The sequence below is a fragment of the Phoca vitulina genome, unplaced genomic scaffold (genome assembly GCF_004348235.1).
Source record: "Phoca vitulina isolate PV1807 unplaced genomic scaffold, GSC_HSeal_1.0 scaffold34, whole genome shotgun sequence".
NCBI classification, from domain to species: Eukaryota; Metazoa; Chordata; class Mammalia; order Carnivora; family Phocidae; genus Phoca; species Phoca vitulina.
In genome coordinates this window covers 17,126,712-17,143,368 of record NW_022589737.1, presented here as the reverse complement: position 1 = coordinate 17,143,368, position 16,657 = coordinate 17,126,712, and the positions used below count along the sequence as shown (strand labels likewise).

Sequence of the window (16,657 nt, the reverse complement as noted above, 5' to 3'; positions counted from 1 at the left end):
AACAAGCGCAAAGAAGTCTGTCTTCATTCAAACTTCCACTCTCTTTAGGAGCCACATCGCTACTGTGGCTCTGTGTTCTAGGGGTTGGTGGGGTAGCCCTTAAGCCCATAACTACTGGTATATGATCTTATTACAAAATGCTATTTTATTATAAATGTAACTTTATCACTTGATTTCCTCCCTGCTCCTCTCAAAAAAAAAAAAAAATGGTATGAACACTGTACAATTACCATGTAATAATGCAAGTAACTGAATAAGACCATTTCCTTTTGCCTTCTTAGAGGGGAGAAACATTGAAATAATAATTCATCTACTGGAAGATCAAATTAGACTAGGCCAAAAACTAGGTTACATAAAAAGATCTACAGACTCTATCAAAATGACCATTAATTTCTTTAGAAGTCAATGTATTTACATCTCAACATTTCACAGTTAAAATGACAGTATTTCTTCTCTAGTTTCTATGAATTAAAGGCATCTTATATACCTGAGCTCGGAATGTTGGCAAATGTTCTTCTCCTCGTCTGGCAAAGTCCTCATACCCAAAACCAGGGTCTTCAATATATCGGGAGACATCAGATGTTATAATCATGTCATCTTCAAAATCTAAGGACAATAATGAACAATCTAGAATAAAGGAAACTGTGCACAGAACAATGAAACTGCTCCATTTCCCCCCACTTTTTAGCTTTTCCATGGATTTCTGAAGTGACAATACTGACTTCCTGGCTTAAGTTTTGAATTCAATTTCAATTCAATTTCCTTACCAAATACTGGCAAACTTAACATTTAACTGTACTTGTCTGGGCAAAAACATGACTACACTGAAATATCTAAGCAGTAGCAGCAAAGAATCAATACACTAGCTTTACTTATTCAGAAGGGGAATATAGCACAGGGCTTTGAGTATAGAGCTTAAACATTTTTGAACTCTTGCGTGATGAAGTGGGATGTGGGGAAAGAGACGAGATGAAGGTGAAAGATCACTTGAGTGGAATTTAATGTTAAGACAGATTTCGTTAAAATTCAACGGTGCTTCATCTGAATGTGTTCATGCTGAAAATTAGTGCAATCTCATCCATTTTTAGCTCACAAAGAGGCATTTAGGGAGAAGGCCTGGGAAGGGAATTGGGACAGGGAAGAAAGTGGCCTTCTGGGTACCACCATTATTCTGAGTTGACTTGGGCGCTAAACAGGAAGGGTCAGTTTGAGAAAATTCATTGAGTTTTATGCCTAACCTATGTGCGCTTTTCTATGCACATGGAAATAAAAAGGCATACAACGTATGAAGTAAAACAACGTGTTAATGAGATTGTGATCAGAATATTATAAAAGTGGCATTCAGGAAGATAGGAAGACTACAACCATCTTTTAAGACAGCTGACTTCTGCATACTTGCTAATATTAAAAATTTACCACTGAAAAATTTTAAATGCCCAATGCATGTTAATGTCATCTAAAGAAAATTCTAACTCACTTTTTTTTTTAGGGCAGTCTGTCTTTATAATTACCTTTTTCTCATTTCAACCACTGAAAGGGAATGAACAACCATTATTTACTAACTCCTACTCTAGAAAATGAACATATTGTTTCCAAAATAATAAAAAAAAAAGCTCCTTCCATGCAAAGAACAATATTTTCTTTTTTTTTTTTTAAGATTTTATTTATTTGACAGAGAGAGACACAGCGAGAGAGGGAACACAAGCAGGGGAAGGGACAGAGGGAGAAGAAGGTTCCCCAATGAACAGGGAGCCCGATGCGGGGCTCGTCATGACCTGAGCCGAAGGCAGACGCTGAACGACTGAGCCACCCAGGCACCCCAATATTTTCTTATTAAGTATTTTAATCAATATCAAATAAATGCAATACTTAATAATTAATAAACAACTATTAGTTTTTAAAACAATTTTTAACATTTTATTTATTTATTTGAGAGAGAGAGAAAGAGAGCATGAGTGGGGGTGAGGGTCATAGGGAGAGAGAGAAGCAGACACCTCGCTGAGCAGGGAAGCCCGACTTGGAGCTCGATCCCAGGACCCTGAGATCATGACCTGAGCCGTAGGCAGATGCTTAACCCACTGAGCCACCCAGGTGCCCCACTTAAACAATTTGGTGGCATAAAAACTATAATTCTTAACTGGACAGTCTTGAGAGGCTTAAAAGAACAGGTAATTCATCCAAAAGATGTAGTAAATTAGTAGTGTCTTCATTATCTTTAATCTTTGCTATTTCATGAAAATCCTAGCAATAATTATTCTTTCCTCACAGGGTTTTAACCTTTCCTTAGGTCACTGCCATGGCCTAACAGGGTGCTCGATAATGGCAGGAAAGATCAAGTATCCAGGCTACCCAACTTTGGAAATATTAAAATTCTTACCTAACTTCTTTACTACCCATAATGCGAAGAGACTGACATTTGTTGAGTACTTTTTTTTTTTTTTTTTGTCAGAGAGAGAGAGAGAGCACAAGCAGGGGGAGCGGCATGCAGGAGAGGGAGAAACAGACTCCCCGCGGAGCAAAGAGCCCGATGCGGGGCTCCATCCCAGGACCCCGGGATCATGACCTGATCCAAAGGCAGACGCTTAACTGACTGAGCCACCCAGGTGTCCCTGTTGAGTACTTAATATATACCAGGTACTATGCTATGTGCTTAATATCTATTTTTTGTTTGATTAATGCAAAATAAATACCTTCTTAAGAAATTAGTAAACTGTAAGCTACTAATAGCACTGTCAGTATTGTCAGTAAGAACTACAATGTGAATTAGTTTAGGATGGTGTGGAAAACTTGTAAACACTGAACTACTTAATTTGATCTGAAGCTTGTAAGTGACTTTCAGTTTTTTAAATCGAAATCTTGGGCTTATCGCTAGCCCAACCCATGACCACTGCGTTGTCTCATCAGGCTGCAGGACTGTGTTTGGGTAAATGGAAACACTTTGAAATCAGCATTTTCAATGCTTTGTCTCTCCATGTTTATCAACGAGGTTATGCCTTCCTTAATTCAGTCCATCACATACTCATCAATATAAATGAAGCAAAAAAATTGAAAACATAGTTAGTGATCGCTGAGGCTGCTAGGAAAACTAGGAGTTTTGTGGGCTGCGAAGTAAAATCAAACCAAGAACAGTGAGTGAGAACTAACGTCTGCACAACAGTTTCTGCCCTGATGTGATCTCTCCACCCACACTGCACAAGCAGTTGGTTTCACTGGGCAAATACTGATTCTGAAGTTGACTATTACACAGCTGATTCATTTGATGTTGATGTTAGTTTTTGATTTGTCCACAAACATTTTCTAGTTGTCATATGACTTGGAAACATTTTAAAATAAACAATAATGAGTAACTGGAATCAAACAAGATAGAATTTATCCTACGGATAATATTCATTTATTCATTTTAAAATTAGGAGTCAATCAAGACCTGTTTTCTAGACCATTTTGTCCACAGAAAGAAATGTACAAAGGTCTCTCAAACTACAAATACTTTTTTTTTCAAATTTATTTTAAGAAGTTAAAACCAGTACTCTGACCAACAAATCTAAAACTCCAGTTTTAATTCTATCTAAACAAATATTTCAAAGTCTGGACTCAAAGGAAATAGTAGTTTGCACACTGGCTGCTTTCTCTGCCCCAAACATAATATAGAAAACACTCTACTAGAGTAATGGAACAGCTTTCTAACTTGAAAAACAAAAAGAATAAGAGTTGGTTAACTCTGTTACCAAGCTATAGAATACTACCTCTGTAGAACATTTTAAACGTTTATTTTCTTCAAAAGGTTTGAAAAGCTATTCTTAGAGTCTCCACATGGAATCTGGAATGCTTTATCACACGGGTCAAACCAAAAAATTCACTACAGAAAAAAATACATTTCTATTTCCATTTTAAAACATGGTAAGATTATAAGAAGGACTCAGTTAGCCACTCTACCAAGTCGTTTTTTTGTTATCTTTGTGTGACCAGCAAATGTAGTACTGGGAATGGTTAAGAGTAAACAATGAAATGATTTATTTCCTTGACTGATTTACAAATGATACAGCCTCTTCTGTCAAAATTAGAACATAATTTTTGGTGAGGATCTAAGACTTGCTAGTCAAAATTCACTACTGTATAAGGCAGGAGTCCCTGCTCAAGGATCCAAGAAAGTAGAGGCTGGGATCCAAAATATATTTTCAAGGGGCGCCTGGGTGGCTCAGTCAGTTAAGTGTCCGACTCTTGATCTCAGCTCAGGTCTTGATCTTGGGGTCGTGAGTTCAAGCCCCAAGTTGGGCTCCACGCTGGGCGTGGAGTCTACTTAATAAAAAAAAAACAAAACAAAACAAAAGAAGCTCTCAGAAGAGCTTTGATTAAAAAAAAAAACACAAAATCTATTTTCAACATTAAAAAACGACAAAGAGAAATAAAACATTTATATCCTTCAAGCTCTAGTGATGTTCGAGAAGTTCTTAAAAATGAATGTCTGAAAGCAAATAGATATTACTAACCTTAATAGGTTAGTAATGTTTACATTTTACAATCTTGGTTTATCTTGAAGTTTCACCCTAGGCTTATGATTTTCCTTTGTCCCATGTGTTCCCTCTGGATGGTCTTTATAAACAACCCTTCCTGTTTTAACTCCCAATCATATGGCAATAATTTCCAAAATTTCATCTGGAGTTTAAAAGCCTCTCCTGACCTTCAGACCATCTGCCAAGGCCCTCACTACTGCAGGGTGGTTTGCAGACTGGCGGCCCTGCCATCACTTGGAGGAATGATAGCTACGTGGCCTCTCAGGTCCTAGACCAGATGACTGAATCAGAATCCGCATTTTGGCAAGATTCCCCAGTGACTCACAGGCAATCAAAGTTTAAGAAGCAGTGTACTAGACATCTCCAGACTGGAGGTTTAACAGACCTCTTAGCTCAAAATGTCCAAAATATGGCAGGCTGCATGCTCCTTAAGGCTAGAAAGGTCATCATGATAAGGCCTCTGTTTACCTAACCAGCTTATGTGATGACATTACCTGCCTCATGATTTATGCCCACTTGTTCCTGTGCCCAGCATCCTGTTTCCGTAGCAGGGTGCCTTGGCTCCGCTGATTGTTTACCACCAACTCCCCTGTCCTCCAGCCACTGCCTGACTCCCCTGCACTTGAGTCTTGAAGACTTAGAGCCCAATGGCTGGAGGAAGTCTTCCTCGAGGACCCCTTTTGTGCACACTCTTCCCCCCACCAAGACTGGATTCAGGGCCCTCTTCTAGGTTCATATACTGCTCACACTCTGCTATGTACTGAAATTCTTTCTCTCCCTCCAGCAAGGGGAGCTCCCAACAGAGGGCAGGAATCGTGTCTTATTTAGCTTGAAAACCTTAGTACCTACTACAGTGCTGAGACTATAGAGGGTACTCAATAAATGTTTGTAGAATGGATATTAAGCCAATAACTAAAACACCAAGTTTCTTTATTTGGGATTTCCTGCTGCTTAGAAGCTCCAAGAAACTAGAACTTAATATAGTCAATGTGGTGGATAAAATCTTTCATAAAAAAGACCACAGGGGAGATGATAAAAGGGGTTTTTGTTCTTCTTGGCAAAACTTCTGAGAACTACTGGTCAATGCTATGTTTAACATTAACAAACAAATTATGGCCCAATCAGTTACCCTCGGAATTTATGAGATTGACTGGCCTTAAGACGAGACATTTCTTAAACCAATGGGACTCTGTTACGTAGACTGGTGACTTTGGAGGGTTTCAACTTTCTACTGAGTCAATGCTATTTTTTTTTTTAAAGATTTATTTTATTTGTTTTAGAGAGAGAGAGAAAGAGAGTGGAGGGAGGGGCACAGGGAGAGGGAGAGAGAGAATCTCAAGCAGACTCCCCATTGAGCTCAGAGCCCGACTTGGGGCTCAATCTCATGACCCTGAGATCATGACCTGAGCCGAAACCAAAAGTCGGACACTCAACCGACTGCACCACCCAGGCGCCCCAAGGCTATTTTAATAACATTTACTATGTGGTGTTCAATATCTTTTTTAGTCATAACTAAAAAGTTGTCTAATTCAAAGTCTCTTCGAGTACTGGGGTGGGGGGAGGGAGTGTATTTTTAAGACCAGAGCAAAGATGTCTAGCTTTTAATACAGAATGAATTCCTCCAAATTCAATATAAGAAAATGACCTAAATAATGCATTTTTATAAAATTCCGAAGATGTCTCCAAAGAAATGCAAATGCAAGTACAATGTAATTTTAGAACTAATCTGGAAAAGTAGCAGTTCGAGAACAATCCTCCCACATACTCCCCACACACAAAAAAGGCAGAGATGTTTTTTTTTTTTTTAATCTATTGAAACAGGATTTCACTGATCGCTTTAAAACATCACAAAAGTAGAACGAATTAGGTAGCTCTATCTAACTTTGTAGGCAACTGCTCTGGCTTCGAATCTCATTTTATCCCAGATGTACAAGGCGGGAAGTCCCTCTCAACTGGACCTGGAGTGTATTCAGAGATGCAACAACAGAAGGGGGGGGGGCAATGGCATCAGGGGAAGCTGGAGGAGGAGGAAATAAAAGGAATAGATAGTAGAGTCGCTTTTACAGATCTGTGTGGAAAATACGGAACGTGGTCTTATCAGGGATGCAACAACTCAAAGGCAAAGACAGTACGGGGTGGGTTGTGGGGGAGCTCACCTGAATGAGGAAATGAATGAAAAGTGTCTCCAGAGACCACGAAAAGACTTTCTTTCTTCTCCTTCTCAAAACGAGTGGTCATTTCTTCCTGAGATGCGTCTTCATCTTCTCTTTCTTCTCGAAGCCTCTTCATTCTGTCCATTAAGGCCTCTAGCTCACTTAGAGAATCGACAATCTGGAGCCAGGTAAGATAATGTTGGGTGTTAGTAATATTAAGAATTATTCTAGTAAATGTCCCTGTCTCTCAATGCCACCTTATTATGTACAGTGGCATGGGCACAGTTCTTAAGTTCCTAAGTGGGTTTTCCATTAACCCCAAAGAAAATCAAATGACAGATTCAAACGTTTTCAGGAGTACGAAGTTTTTGCAGCAGTTATAAATCTAGAAAATTTAGAAGTATAGATATATTTAATCTAGAATTCTAGCATTTAGTGTATATTAAATTAGTTTATTTTTTAAAATGAGGCAGCTTTATGATTTGTAATAATATCTATTTGCTTTATTTTTTTTTTCAAAGATTTTATTTACTTATTTATTTGAAAAAGACAGAGAGAGAGCATGAGCAGGGGCAGAGGGAGAAGCAGACTCCCTGCTGAGTAGGGAGCCCGACACGGGGCTCCATCCCAGGACCCTGGGGTCATGACCTGAGCCGAAGGCAGATGCTTAACCGACTAAGCCACCCAGGTGCCCTTATCTATTTGCTTTAAAAGCCTCTTTAAGACAATTCAGAACTTCATGTATAAGTTAAGTTTTTACAGTAGGAAAAGTTGTGCAGAAATATTTCAAGTATACAATGTCCTGTTTAGTCAGACAAATTCTTTCTAGATATTTTTCAAGCAAAATAGTAAAGAAAAACAAAGTTCAGAACACTAACCCCGAAGTTGTTGCCTGTAAGGGATGCATTCTCTATGTTGTTATCGTTAGCGAGATCACACACACAGAAATTGTTGACTGATATTAGCCTGAACCCATTGGAGATTTCTGGATCTCTCTCTGGATTGATGCCACTACCAAAAACAAAGCTTGCCAAAGCATGATAATGTGCCAGCAGGACCACAGCATGTACCAGTTCGGGCAGAGACCAATTATTTTCTCCAGTTTTGACAAGTTTCTGAAATGAGAAAGTGAATCAGAGTAAGAATGAAAATCACAGAATGCTACAAAGCAATTTTAGAAAGCATGGAAAATCCACCAAATTTTTAGGTCTATTTATAGCAATCAAACTTAAAACTCCCTTTTAAAAATGTTTCATATAATAAAGATATGGCTTTGGTCAAACAATATTACATTCAACCGGCAAACCTAACAATATAATTATGTTGTAGATCCTTCTAAATCCCTTATATGTACCATGGATCTTCTGCTTCCAAAGCGCTTTTACATATTATGTTGTTTTAATAAGATATTTCAGAGACTCAAAGAACACTGAAGCTAGAAGGGACTTTAAAGATTATCTGGCAAAGCCATTTAAAGTTTTTAGGTAAAGACTTTACCTTCAAAGTCACATAAAAATCCAAGTCAGTAAGTCAACTTTTAGGTGCCTTTCCTGATAGAGAAAGAGCCGATAGCAGATGGTAGGAATTCTAGAATACTACCTTGCCTTTGAATAAGAACTTCAAAAGTTTCAAAGCACTTTTTCATATGCTATTTCACTTGATCCTCCAGCTGAAGGATGGAACCACAAGTGAAGCCATTGAAAACAGTGATGTCTCCATCCTCACTTTCTCCAAGAGCCAATCCCATCTGTCAGTCCATCAGAGAGTCTTTCCCATCAGTGTTCTACCTTGCTTGGTGTACACGTGCGTGCATGTCCTGCTGCTCCCCACAAATCCACGCTTTTAATTCTGCTCACGTCACAGCCAAACCCCCACCAGACACCTCTTTTGCTTTCCTCTCCATTAACCACACACACACACACACACACACACACACACACACACACACACACAGGCAATTTAATATATTACCAAAAACTCAGGAAAAAGGAAAGGAAAAATTAATCATATTCTACCACCCTCATATAACTTTCACATATTTTATTTTTATAAGCATAATTATATAATCAGAGTAATACATCTAATTTTCTCTGCCTTTCAAACCTGACATTTTGACATGTTCATTTCTCATGAGGCTCCATCGTCTTCTATTGAGCATGGGCTGTATACTGCATAGCAATGGATGTACAGAGCTACTTCTCCGTTCCTTTACTGTTAGATATTCAAATTGCTTCTAAGGTTTGTTGGGTTTTTTTTGTTTATTTGCTATTATAAATAGCATCTTCAGGCTATAGCTCTGAATAATTCCTAATAGCATTTTTAGGGCAATCATATTTTAAATACTTTCGATAATACTGCCAAAGAGCCTTCCAAAACAATGGGTAGAATTTACAATGCCTTTGTCAGTCTTTCCAAGAGTATTAAACCTGAAAGGATAGACATCCAGCACTCATCATCTCAAATTTCTCATCTCACATTCATTTGTTTTTTTTTTTTTAAATTCATTGTAATTTGTTTTCTTTTTTAAGCAAGCTCCTGAAAGCAACTTTCGCTAAGGTCACATATGACCTCCAAAAGGCCAAATCTAACTATTTCTTTTTAGTACTTACCCTTATTTGATCTCTGTAGGATTTATGTTTTCCTTACTTCCTCCCTTCTTGAAATTAACCTCCCTTGACTTCAGCAATTCAACTAATTTTTTTTGCATCCTTTCTCCCCTGAGATGCACGTTTTCCCATCTTCCTCATAGCCCCCTTTTTCTGCTTGCCTCCAAAATGCTGGCTTGCTCTATTCGACCCATGATCTTCTTTCCTTGTGCAATATCTCCCTGGATGGAGCATTCATTCCTCCAACTTGACCTCTGCTTACTGTCAATATCTATCTGATTTTATTTCTTTTTTTTTTAAGATTTTATTTATTTATTTGACAGAGAGAGACACAGCGAGAGAGGGAACACAAGCAGGGGGAGTGGGAGAGGGAGAAGCAGGCTTCCTGCTGAGCAGGGAGCCCAATGCGGGGCTCGATCCCAGGACCCTGGGATCATGACCTGAGCTGAAGGCAGACGCTTAATGACTGAGCCACCCAGGCGCCCCCTGATTTTATTTCTAATCTATCCTTTATCTTGAGTTACAGACCTATATTTCCTTCAGTAATTGAACATCACTATCTAGATGACACGGTCATCTGTTTTCAGGCCAGTGTATGCTGTCCTGCTCATGGCATTGCCTTTTGCCAGTCAGGAAGGTAGAAACCTTACTTACTGTCCTGTCCCTACCCTCTCTTCCATCCTCACATTCTACTAGTCACCAAGTCCTGCCTCTTCCCATGCAGAATGCATGCACACAGTCTGATCTCTCCTCTCGCTTTTTAAAAAAAAAAATCACCTCTCAAATGGACTACTGCAATTGCTTTATGACTGGCTCCCCTGTTTCTAGACTGTACAATTTGTGATTTATCTTCTGCATCACCACACACATTCATATTACAACCCAGCTCAAAAACCTTTGATGATTCTTAATTCTTTATTATAGTGATCTCTGAAATCTTTTGATCACATATACTACTTCTTTCTTTTTTTAAGATTTTATTTATTTTATTTTGGGGGGTCACGAGCAGGGGGAGAGACAGAGGGAGAGAGAGAATCCCAAGCAGACTCTGTGCTAAATGTGTAGCCCGACGCGGGGCTTGATCCCAGGACCCTGAGATCATGACCTGAGAAAAAAATCAAGAGTCGGACACTTAACTGATTGAGCCACCCAGGTGCCCCATGATCACATATACTTCTGACAATAACAGTTGGGGGCTCCAACCCTTGATAGTATGTACATTTATTTATAAATTAATAAATACTTATAAAATACATTTTATATAGATAGGTCATACACATGTACTGTAATACTAATATTGTAAAATATACAAATAAAGAAATTTATTAAGGTAAAAATACATGTGCGTGCGCACGCACACACACACACACACACACACACACACACATAATTTTCTAACATTTCCAAACAGCACTCAGTACCTGAATGTGCTCTTTCGTGATCAGCCAGGGTCGGTGTGCTAGCAGCTTGTTTATTTCATTAAGATTTTTCAGTCTTTGCGGTACATATTCCAAACCATTCAACCACTCAGCAATACCTCCTGTCTTTAAAAATTCATCCACATGCATGTTTATTAGGTAGGAACACTGATGTCTAGCTGCAGCCTAAAACACAAGAAGAGTCAGTTGAGACAACGATCGTGGTAGAGGTCGGATCCTACTAGTTCTAAACCAATAATAATTTATTTGGAGTTTAATAATTTCAATAACCAATACTTCTTTTCTTCCAGATTCCTGCTCCTCCTCCAACTTCTATCATACAATATGCCATAGATTCTTGAATCAATACATGTAGCTGATATTTGTATAAGCAAATAACTGTCACCTGTAGGCAATTACCCCCTCAGCCAGAAGTGGGTATGGATTAACCTAGAATCCACTTTCTGGTTATGTCAAGAACATACATGTCCATTTCATGATGGTAAATGATATAAACTATGTTCTATTTAAAACGCAATAAAATCTCACTAACTTCTACCCATTCAGAACGCATGCTAATTTGGGTGCTCCTCTTACCCCCTCTAAGATAACTGTGATTTCAGTCTTCTCTGGGCGCATCACCCTACTGAGATGAGACTGAAGCTCGCTGACCCCTTCCTTCCTGTGCAGTCAAAACCAGCCTTGACACTGACAGTTTGGGAAATCCATGCAAAACAGACTTTACACCGCTCCTTTCCCTGGGACTGCTTCTCAGGAAAACAGTATTGTTTACTCATTCTTTTCCGTATCTTGCTTATCTCTCAGTTTGTGATCATTCTAAGGCTGCCTTGGGCCTCACTGTCATCAAAACTGTGAGCTGGAATTACAGTCTTGATCGTGTTCGTCAGTCGAGAAAACACAGAGCGCTGCCCTTTCCTTGTTGTTGTTTAAAACTTCGGTGAGAGCATAAACAAGAAAATCAAATTAAACTTAGGAAAAACGAACCTGCTCACTGCGGTCTAGCTCTGCAAGCCCAGCTGTTCTCCTAAACTGTCCCAACACAGGGCACTTGGAGCAGGTCCTTCGTCTGTTTCTCCAGTAACAGTCCAACTGTGACACTGTTCCCTTCCACCTTTCTCATCCCAATTTATAATTCTCTCCCCACCCCCACCAAAACATTAACTAGTTCACCCAGTTTGCATCAAATACTATACTGAGCGGGGTTATGATTCATTTAAGAATTTTTCTCCACTGGTACTGATGGATAACTTTCCTCTCATCTGGCCAAATTAGTGATATTCTTCATGTAGAAAATGACTAAATCAGATGTCACAACCAACCTGTTTTATATAAGCAATAAAGACAAGGCATCAAGAGCCAAAATAAAACTTGTGGGATGTTAGGGATATTCCTTTGGACCCTACAAGCGTCATTAACCGTAAGAGAATAAACTGAAAATTCAAGGAGAAACAGTGAGTCCTTTAAGATGTGTAAAGTACTCAAAATGTATCCAAGACACGGGGTATCCGAAAGGCCACGGGCTTCTTCAAGTCTTATTTCTAGAAAATTATCCTTGGCTCGACACACACACACACACACACACACACACACACACACACACACTCGGAGCGGGGAGGAGGAGTGGGTGAGGGCGAGGTCGGGGAACCGAGGCAGCCGGCCAGCGGGCGCACCATTATTGCGATGTAGTGCCTGTGTGGTAGAGGAAGGGGGCCGTCCATGCGCAGCATATAGAACTGGCTCCGCAGGAAAGACTCCAGGTACTGAGCGTGCAAACTCATGACCTGCGTGATGTTGTCCAGCCGACCGGATGTAGAGTATTCTTCCACGAGAAAGTTAGTACGCTCATCCACCGTGTTTGCTTGGACAACCTTGCAATGGAGAAACACACAATGATTACTGAGGAGCAGTGGTTCTTTTGCTTCCATACATGATGCACTCTTGAAGCAAACAAATGTTCTTTTGATATGAGCAGACCCTGAAATTGTGCCGTTGCTCATACCAGAAACGGAAATAAAAAAGAAGGCGCCGCTCATTCTTGGCTCTGGGACCACAATTTATTAAACAACAAATGTCAGATCGTCAAACACACAGCTCTGAAACCGGAGGGAAGCAGCTTCCATCTGCTGTGCCAGGCATATAAGGCACAATTTTCAGGGCCCACTTGCCTGGTCATTACTACGCCGATTTGTGCAGCGGCAAAGCGGTGGCATTTGATTTCCAGACTTACAATTTTATCTCAACAGCCTATGAAGATACTCACATTATCTTAAGTATTTTCAGTCCGATCTTTCGCTTTGTTTTTGTTCAACATAAAATGAAAAGCTTTCTGAAAGTCTTCTTAGGGACAAAGGAAAATACGATAATTTGTAGGAATGTGTTAATTGAAAAATTAATAAGGACACTCGAATACTGTCATTCCTATTTTCAGCCTATTGTATTAATTACTAAAACCAACGTTAGTTATTAAAATGGACATCCTCCATCCCAGGGAATCAAAATAGCTTTCTCAAAAACAGATTCTTATCCATAGCTTTATACACAATGACAGCTTGGGCATCACACCAAGAATTGGCTCTGAAGGTGTTAAGAGCTTTATTAGCACCTTGTAGAAGGACCCAGCTCTGTGGGAATTAATGGACATGAGATGAATATTTCTAAGCTCAGTTCATTATTTATTGATATTTTCGAATTAGAATTCTAGACTTAAGAATACATTTCTTATTTCAGATTCAAAATTAAATTCGAGCTCATGCATCTAGTTAACCACAGAGCCTGGTCTAGAATCTAGATTTTCTAAAGTCCAGACTAATGGTCTTCCCAAAGATCCATACTGCTATTAGAAACTCTGTTTACTCTTTAAGGCTGCCTTCACAGTCTCTTCTGAAAAATAAGCAAAAATTACACAAAGGCACTACCGACCGAGGAAAATGTAATCCCAAAGGAAATAGGATGTTTGGAAAGTGTGAACTGTGAGGAAATGTTAATTACAATGGCGTAAAAAAGCAATTTCAGTTCAGCTAGTTATAAAGCCAAGTACAGTTTCATTTGCCCATTTCCCCCCATTTTGTCAACTACAGGGACCAAGTGATGTTAAAAACAGTAAGATCCGGATCAACCACATGTAATTAAACACAGAATATTTGTTGGTCTTGTTTTGTTTTCTCCAGAGCCGTTTCTTTTGTTTAACGGACTGGCGCCAAAGACGTTAACAGATGCAAGACGTCCTGAAAACAGTAGTGGTTTCTGCAAACCAGCTTACCTTCAAATATATACTGTGAAAAAGACTGTGCTTCAGGAAGTCATTATGTATATGAGGTAATCACTCGGCCAAGAGTGGTCCCTACACTGCTGGGGAAAATGGGCACAAACACAACCATTTCTCTAATGACTGGCCACCACCTAGATCAGCTAGAGCCGTTACTGTTAACATTCCTTCAACCTTTCCGTTCAGATGGTCAGGTCACTCAAAAAGCGAAATGAAGATGAAGGACTACTGACTCTGGCAGGGACCTGGAACATATTCTTCGAATTCTATTCACCCTTTCTTTTAAGACAATGCCTGGCACATAGCAGTTGCTCTGTATACCTTTGTCGACTACTCTCGGAACAACAGAGGAATAATGCTGGTGCTTTAAGATAAATGTCTTTGCAGTAAATGGTGAATCAGGATATACAATCGTATTCAAAAGGGAAAAACTCCTTCCAGCAGAGAAAAACTCCTCAGTTTAGTGGTTCTTAAACTTTTCTTAGCCCAAATGTCTATCTGAGAGGCATCTAGGAATCTAGGAAGTCCTGCACATCTGCTGTGATCTTTCATAAAGATGTATACCCACAAAAGGGGCCCAAATCTTCTATTGATTATCATTTCTTTTGCATTACATTTTATGACCTCTTTCTTGCAGTTAACATCTTGCCTTGCCACCCTCACCAAAGGTATAGACTATACAGATTCTATTGACATTCTGTCCAAGAGACTTAGAACCAAAACAAACAAGTAAACAAAGAGTAACAACTAATGATGTAATGGCACGTTTTGCTTAATAGGTTTAGCTGGGAAACTCATTTTTTCATTTCAAAATATATTTTCTTAACATTTATGAAACCTATAATCACCATGAGGCCATTTAAAAACCTAAAACCTTGGTTTTTAAAGGTTTAAAAACCTTTGGGTTAATACTAAACTTTATTTTAAAAAAAATTTTATTACTGTTAGCAGCTTTGTTCAGAGAAGTTATATTTGAAATCAAATATGGTAAAATTTACTTTTTTCTAACCTTGCAGTATAACTAACTCTAAAATAAGAAGGTAGATTACTAAATACACAAACTTCTAAGTGAAGTTCAAAAGGAAATATCTCTGTGGTTCTCTGACATATAAATAAGGAACAAAAGCAAAACACAGGCTTACTTCCATATTAAAAATGGAGATATTCTTTGATAACAATTCAGTTATTTTTTTGTATCACACTTAATGTATTTTAAGACAGATAAACTTACTTCCTTCTCTGGAATAAAGGCACTTGGTCCTCTTGTCAAGGGTTGAGATACTCTGATTCTTTTATCCTGTTTTCAAAAGAAAAGTTTTATGTGTTAATGATGATGTTCTAGGAAAAGTTAAATTGGTGCAAATTTATTGCTGAGGTACTAAAACAAACAGCATAAATAGAATTATGTAAAATCAAAATAAGGGACAGGTCTCAGATCACAGAAAATCCATACGGCTAATGTGTGAATAAGATAATGGGGCAAGTTCCTCAAAAAGTTAAAAATAGAACTACCTTATGATCCAGCAATCACACAACTAGGCATTTACCCAAAGAATACAAGAACATTAATTCAAAGGGATACATGCACCCCTATGTTTACAGCACCATTATTTACTATAGCCAAGATATGGAAGTTACCCAAGTGTCCATCGATTGATAAACGGATAAAGAAGATGTGGTGTATACATACACAATGGGATATTACTCCGCCATAAAAAAGAATGAAATTTTGCCATTTGCGACAACATGGATGGAGTTAGAGAGTATAATGCTAAGCTAAATAAGTCAATCAGAGGAAGACAAACACCATATGATTTCACTCATATGTGAAATTTAAGAAACAAAACAAACAAGCAAAGGGAAAAAGATGAGAGAGAGAGAGAGACGAATCAAGAAACAGACTCTTAACTGTAGAGAACAAACTGATGGTTACCAGAGGGGAGGTGGGTGGAGGGATGGGTGAAATAGGGGATGGGGATGAAGGAGGGCACTTGTGATGAGCACCACGTGATGTACAGAATTGTTGAATCACTATATTGTAGGCCTGAAACTAATATAACACTGTATGTTAACTAACTGGAATTAAAATAAAAACTAAAAAAAGAAAAGATAATGGGGCAAGTGCCTACTCCAGTTCTGGATACACAGTAGGCTTCCAAAATTTCATTTCCCTCAATCATCTTCTACATCCTCAGAGATTTTTAGCCCATAGTTGACATGACTGAAACTGTCAATCTCTATAATAAAATCATATCTAATAGTATACTAGTGCACTGTTAGACCTCAACCGGAAAGCTCCAGGAAAGGCTGAGTTCAGAGGATTCCATGCAACTCCCCAAAGCAATGACCTGACCTGTGGGTTTTTTCCGGAATAAAATAGGAATAAACATATCTAATATAAAGTTTTGAAGCTTTAAGTAAGAAAAATGTAAAACTTGGAGAAGTAGAGGTTAACTTAATGTAAGAAATGGAGAATACAGCAATGCATATTGTTCCACTTGCTACTCTATTTAATATGAACTGGGAGATTGCCAATGGTATGTTTGAGTGTTAGATTTTTTTGAAGTTTTTAAATTTTTTGTTAAATTTTTTAATTAAAAAATATCTTGGTAACCCCATTTAAGTGTGATATCTACAAAGCCGCAAACATTCCAATCAGGTAAAAACTTCCTTCTCTGCAGGC

General features: G+C 38.6%; 1 protein-coding gene across 1 annotated transcript in view; it reads right to left on the bottom strand.

Moving 5' to 3' along the window:
* Positions 1-16,657, bottom strand: part of SESN3 (sestrin 3) — a 77,498-nt gene that overhangs the window by 9,149 nt on the left and 51,692 nt on the right. The window contains exons 2-7 of the mRNA XM_032426102.1: positions 15,206-15,271; positions 12,380-12,577; positions 10,692-10,874; positions 7,543-7,779; positions 6,668-6,842; positions 488-606 (exon numbers count right to left, since the gene is read on the bottom strand). Coding sequence (XP_032281993.1) covers positions 488-606; positions 6,668-6,842; positions 7,543-7,779; positions 10,692-10,874; positions 12,380-12,577; positions 15,206-15,271 — 978 coding nt within the window. The remainder of the gene's footprint in view (positions 1-487; positions 607-6,667; positions 6,843-7,542; positions 7,780-10,691; positions 10,875-12,379; positions 12,578-15,205; positions 15,272-16,657) is intronic.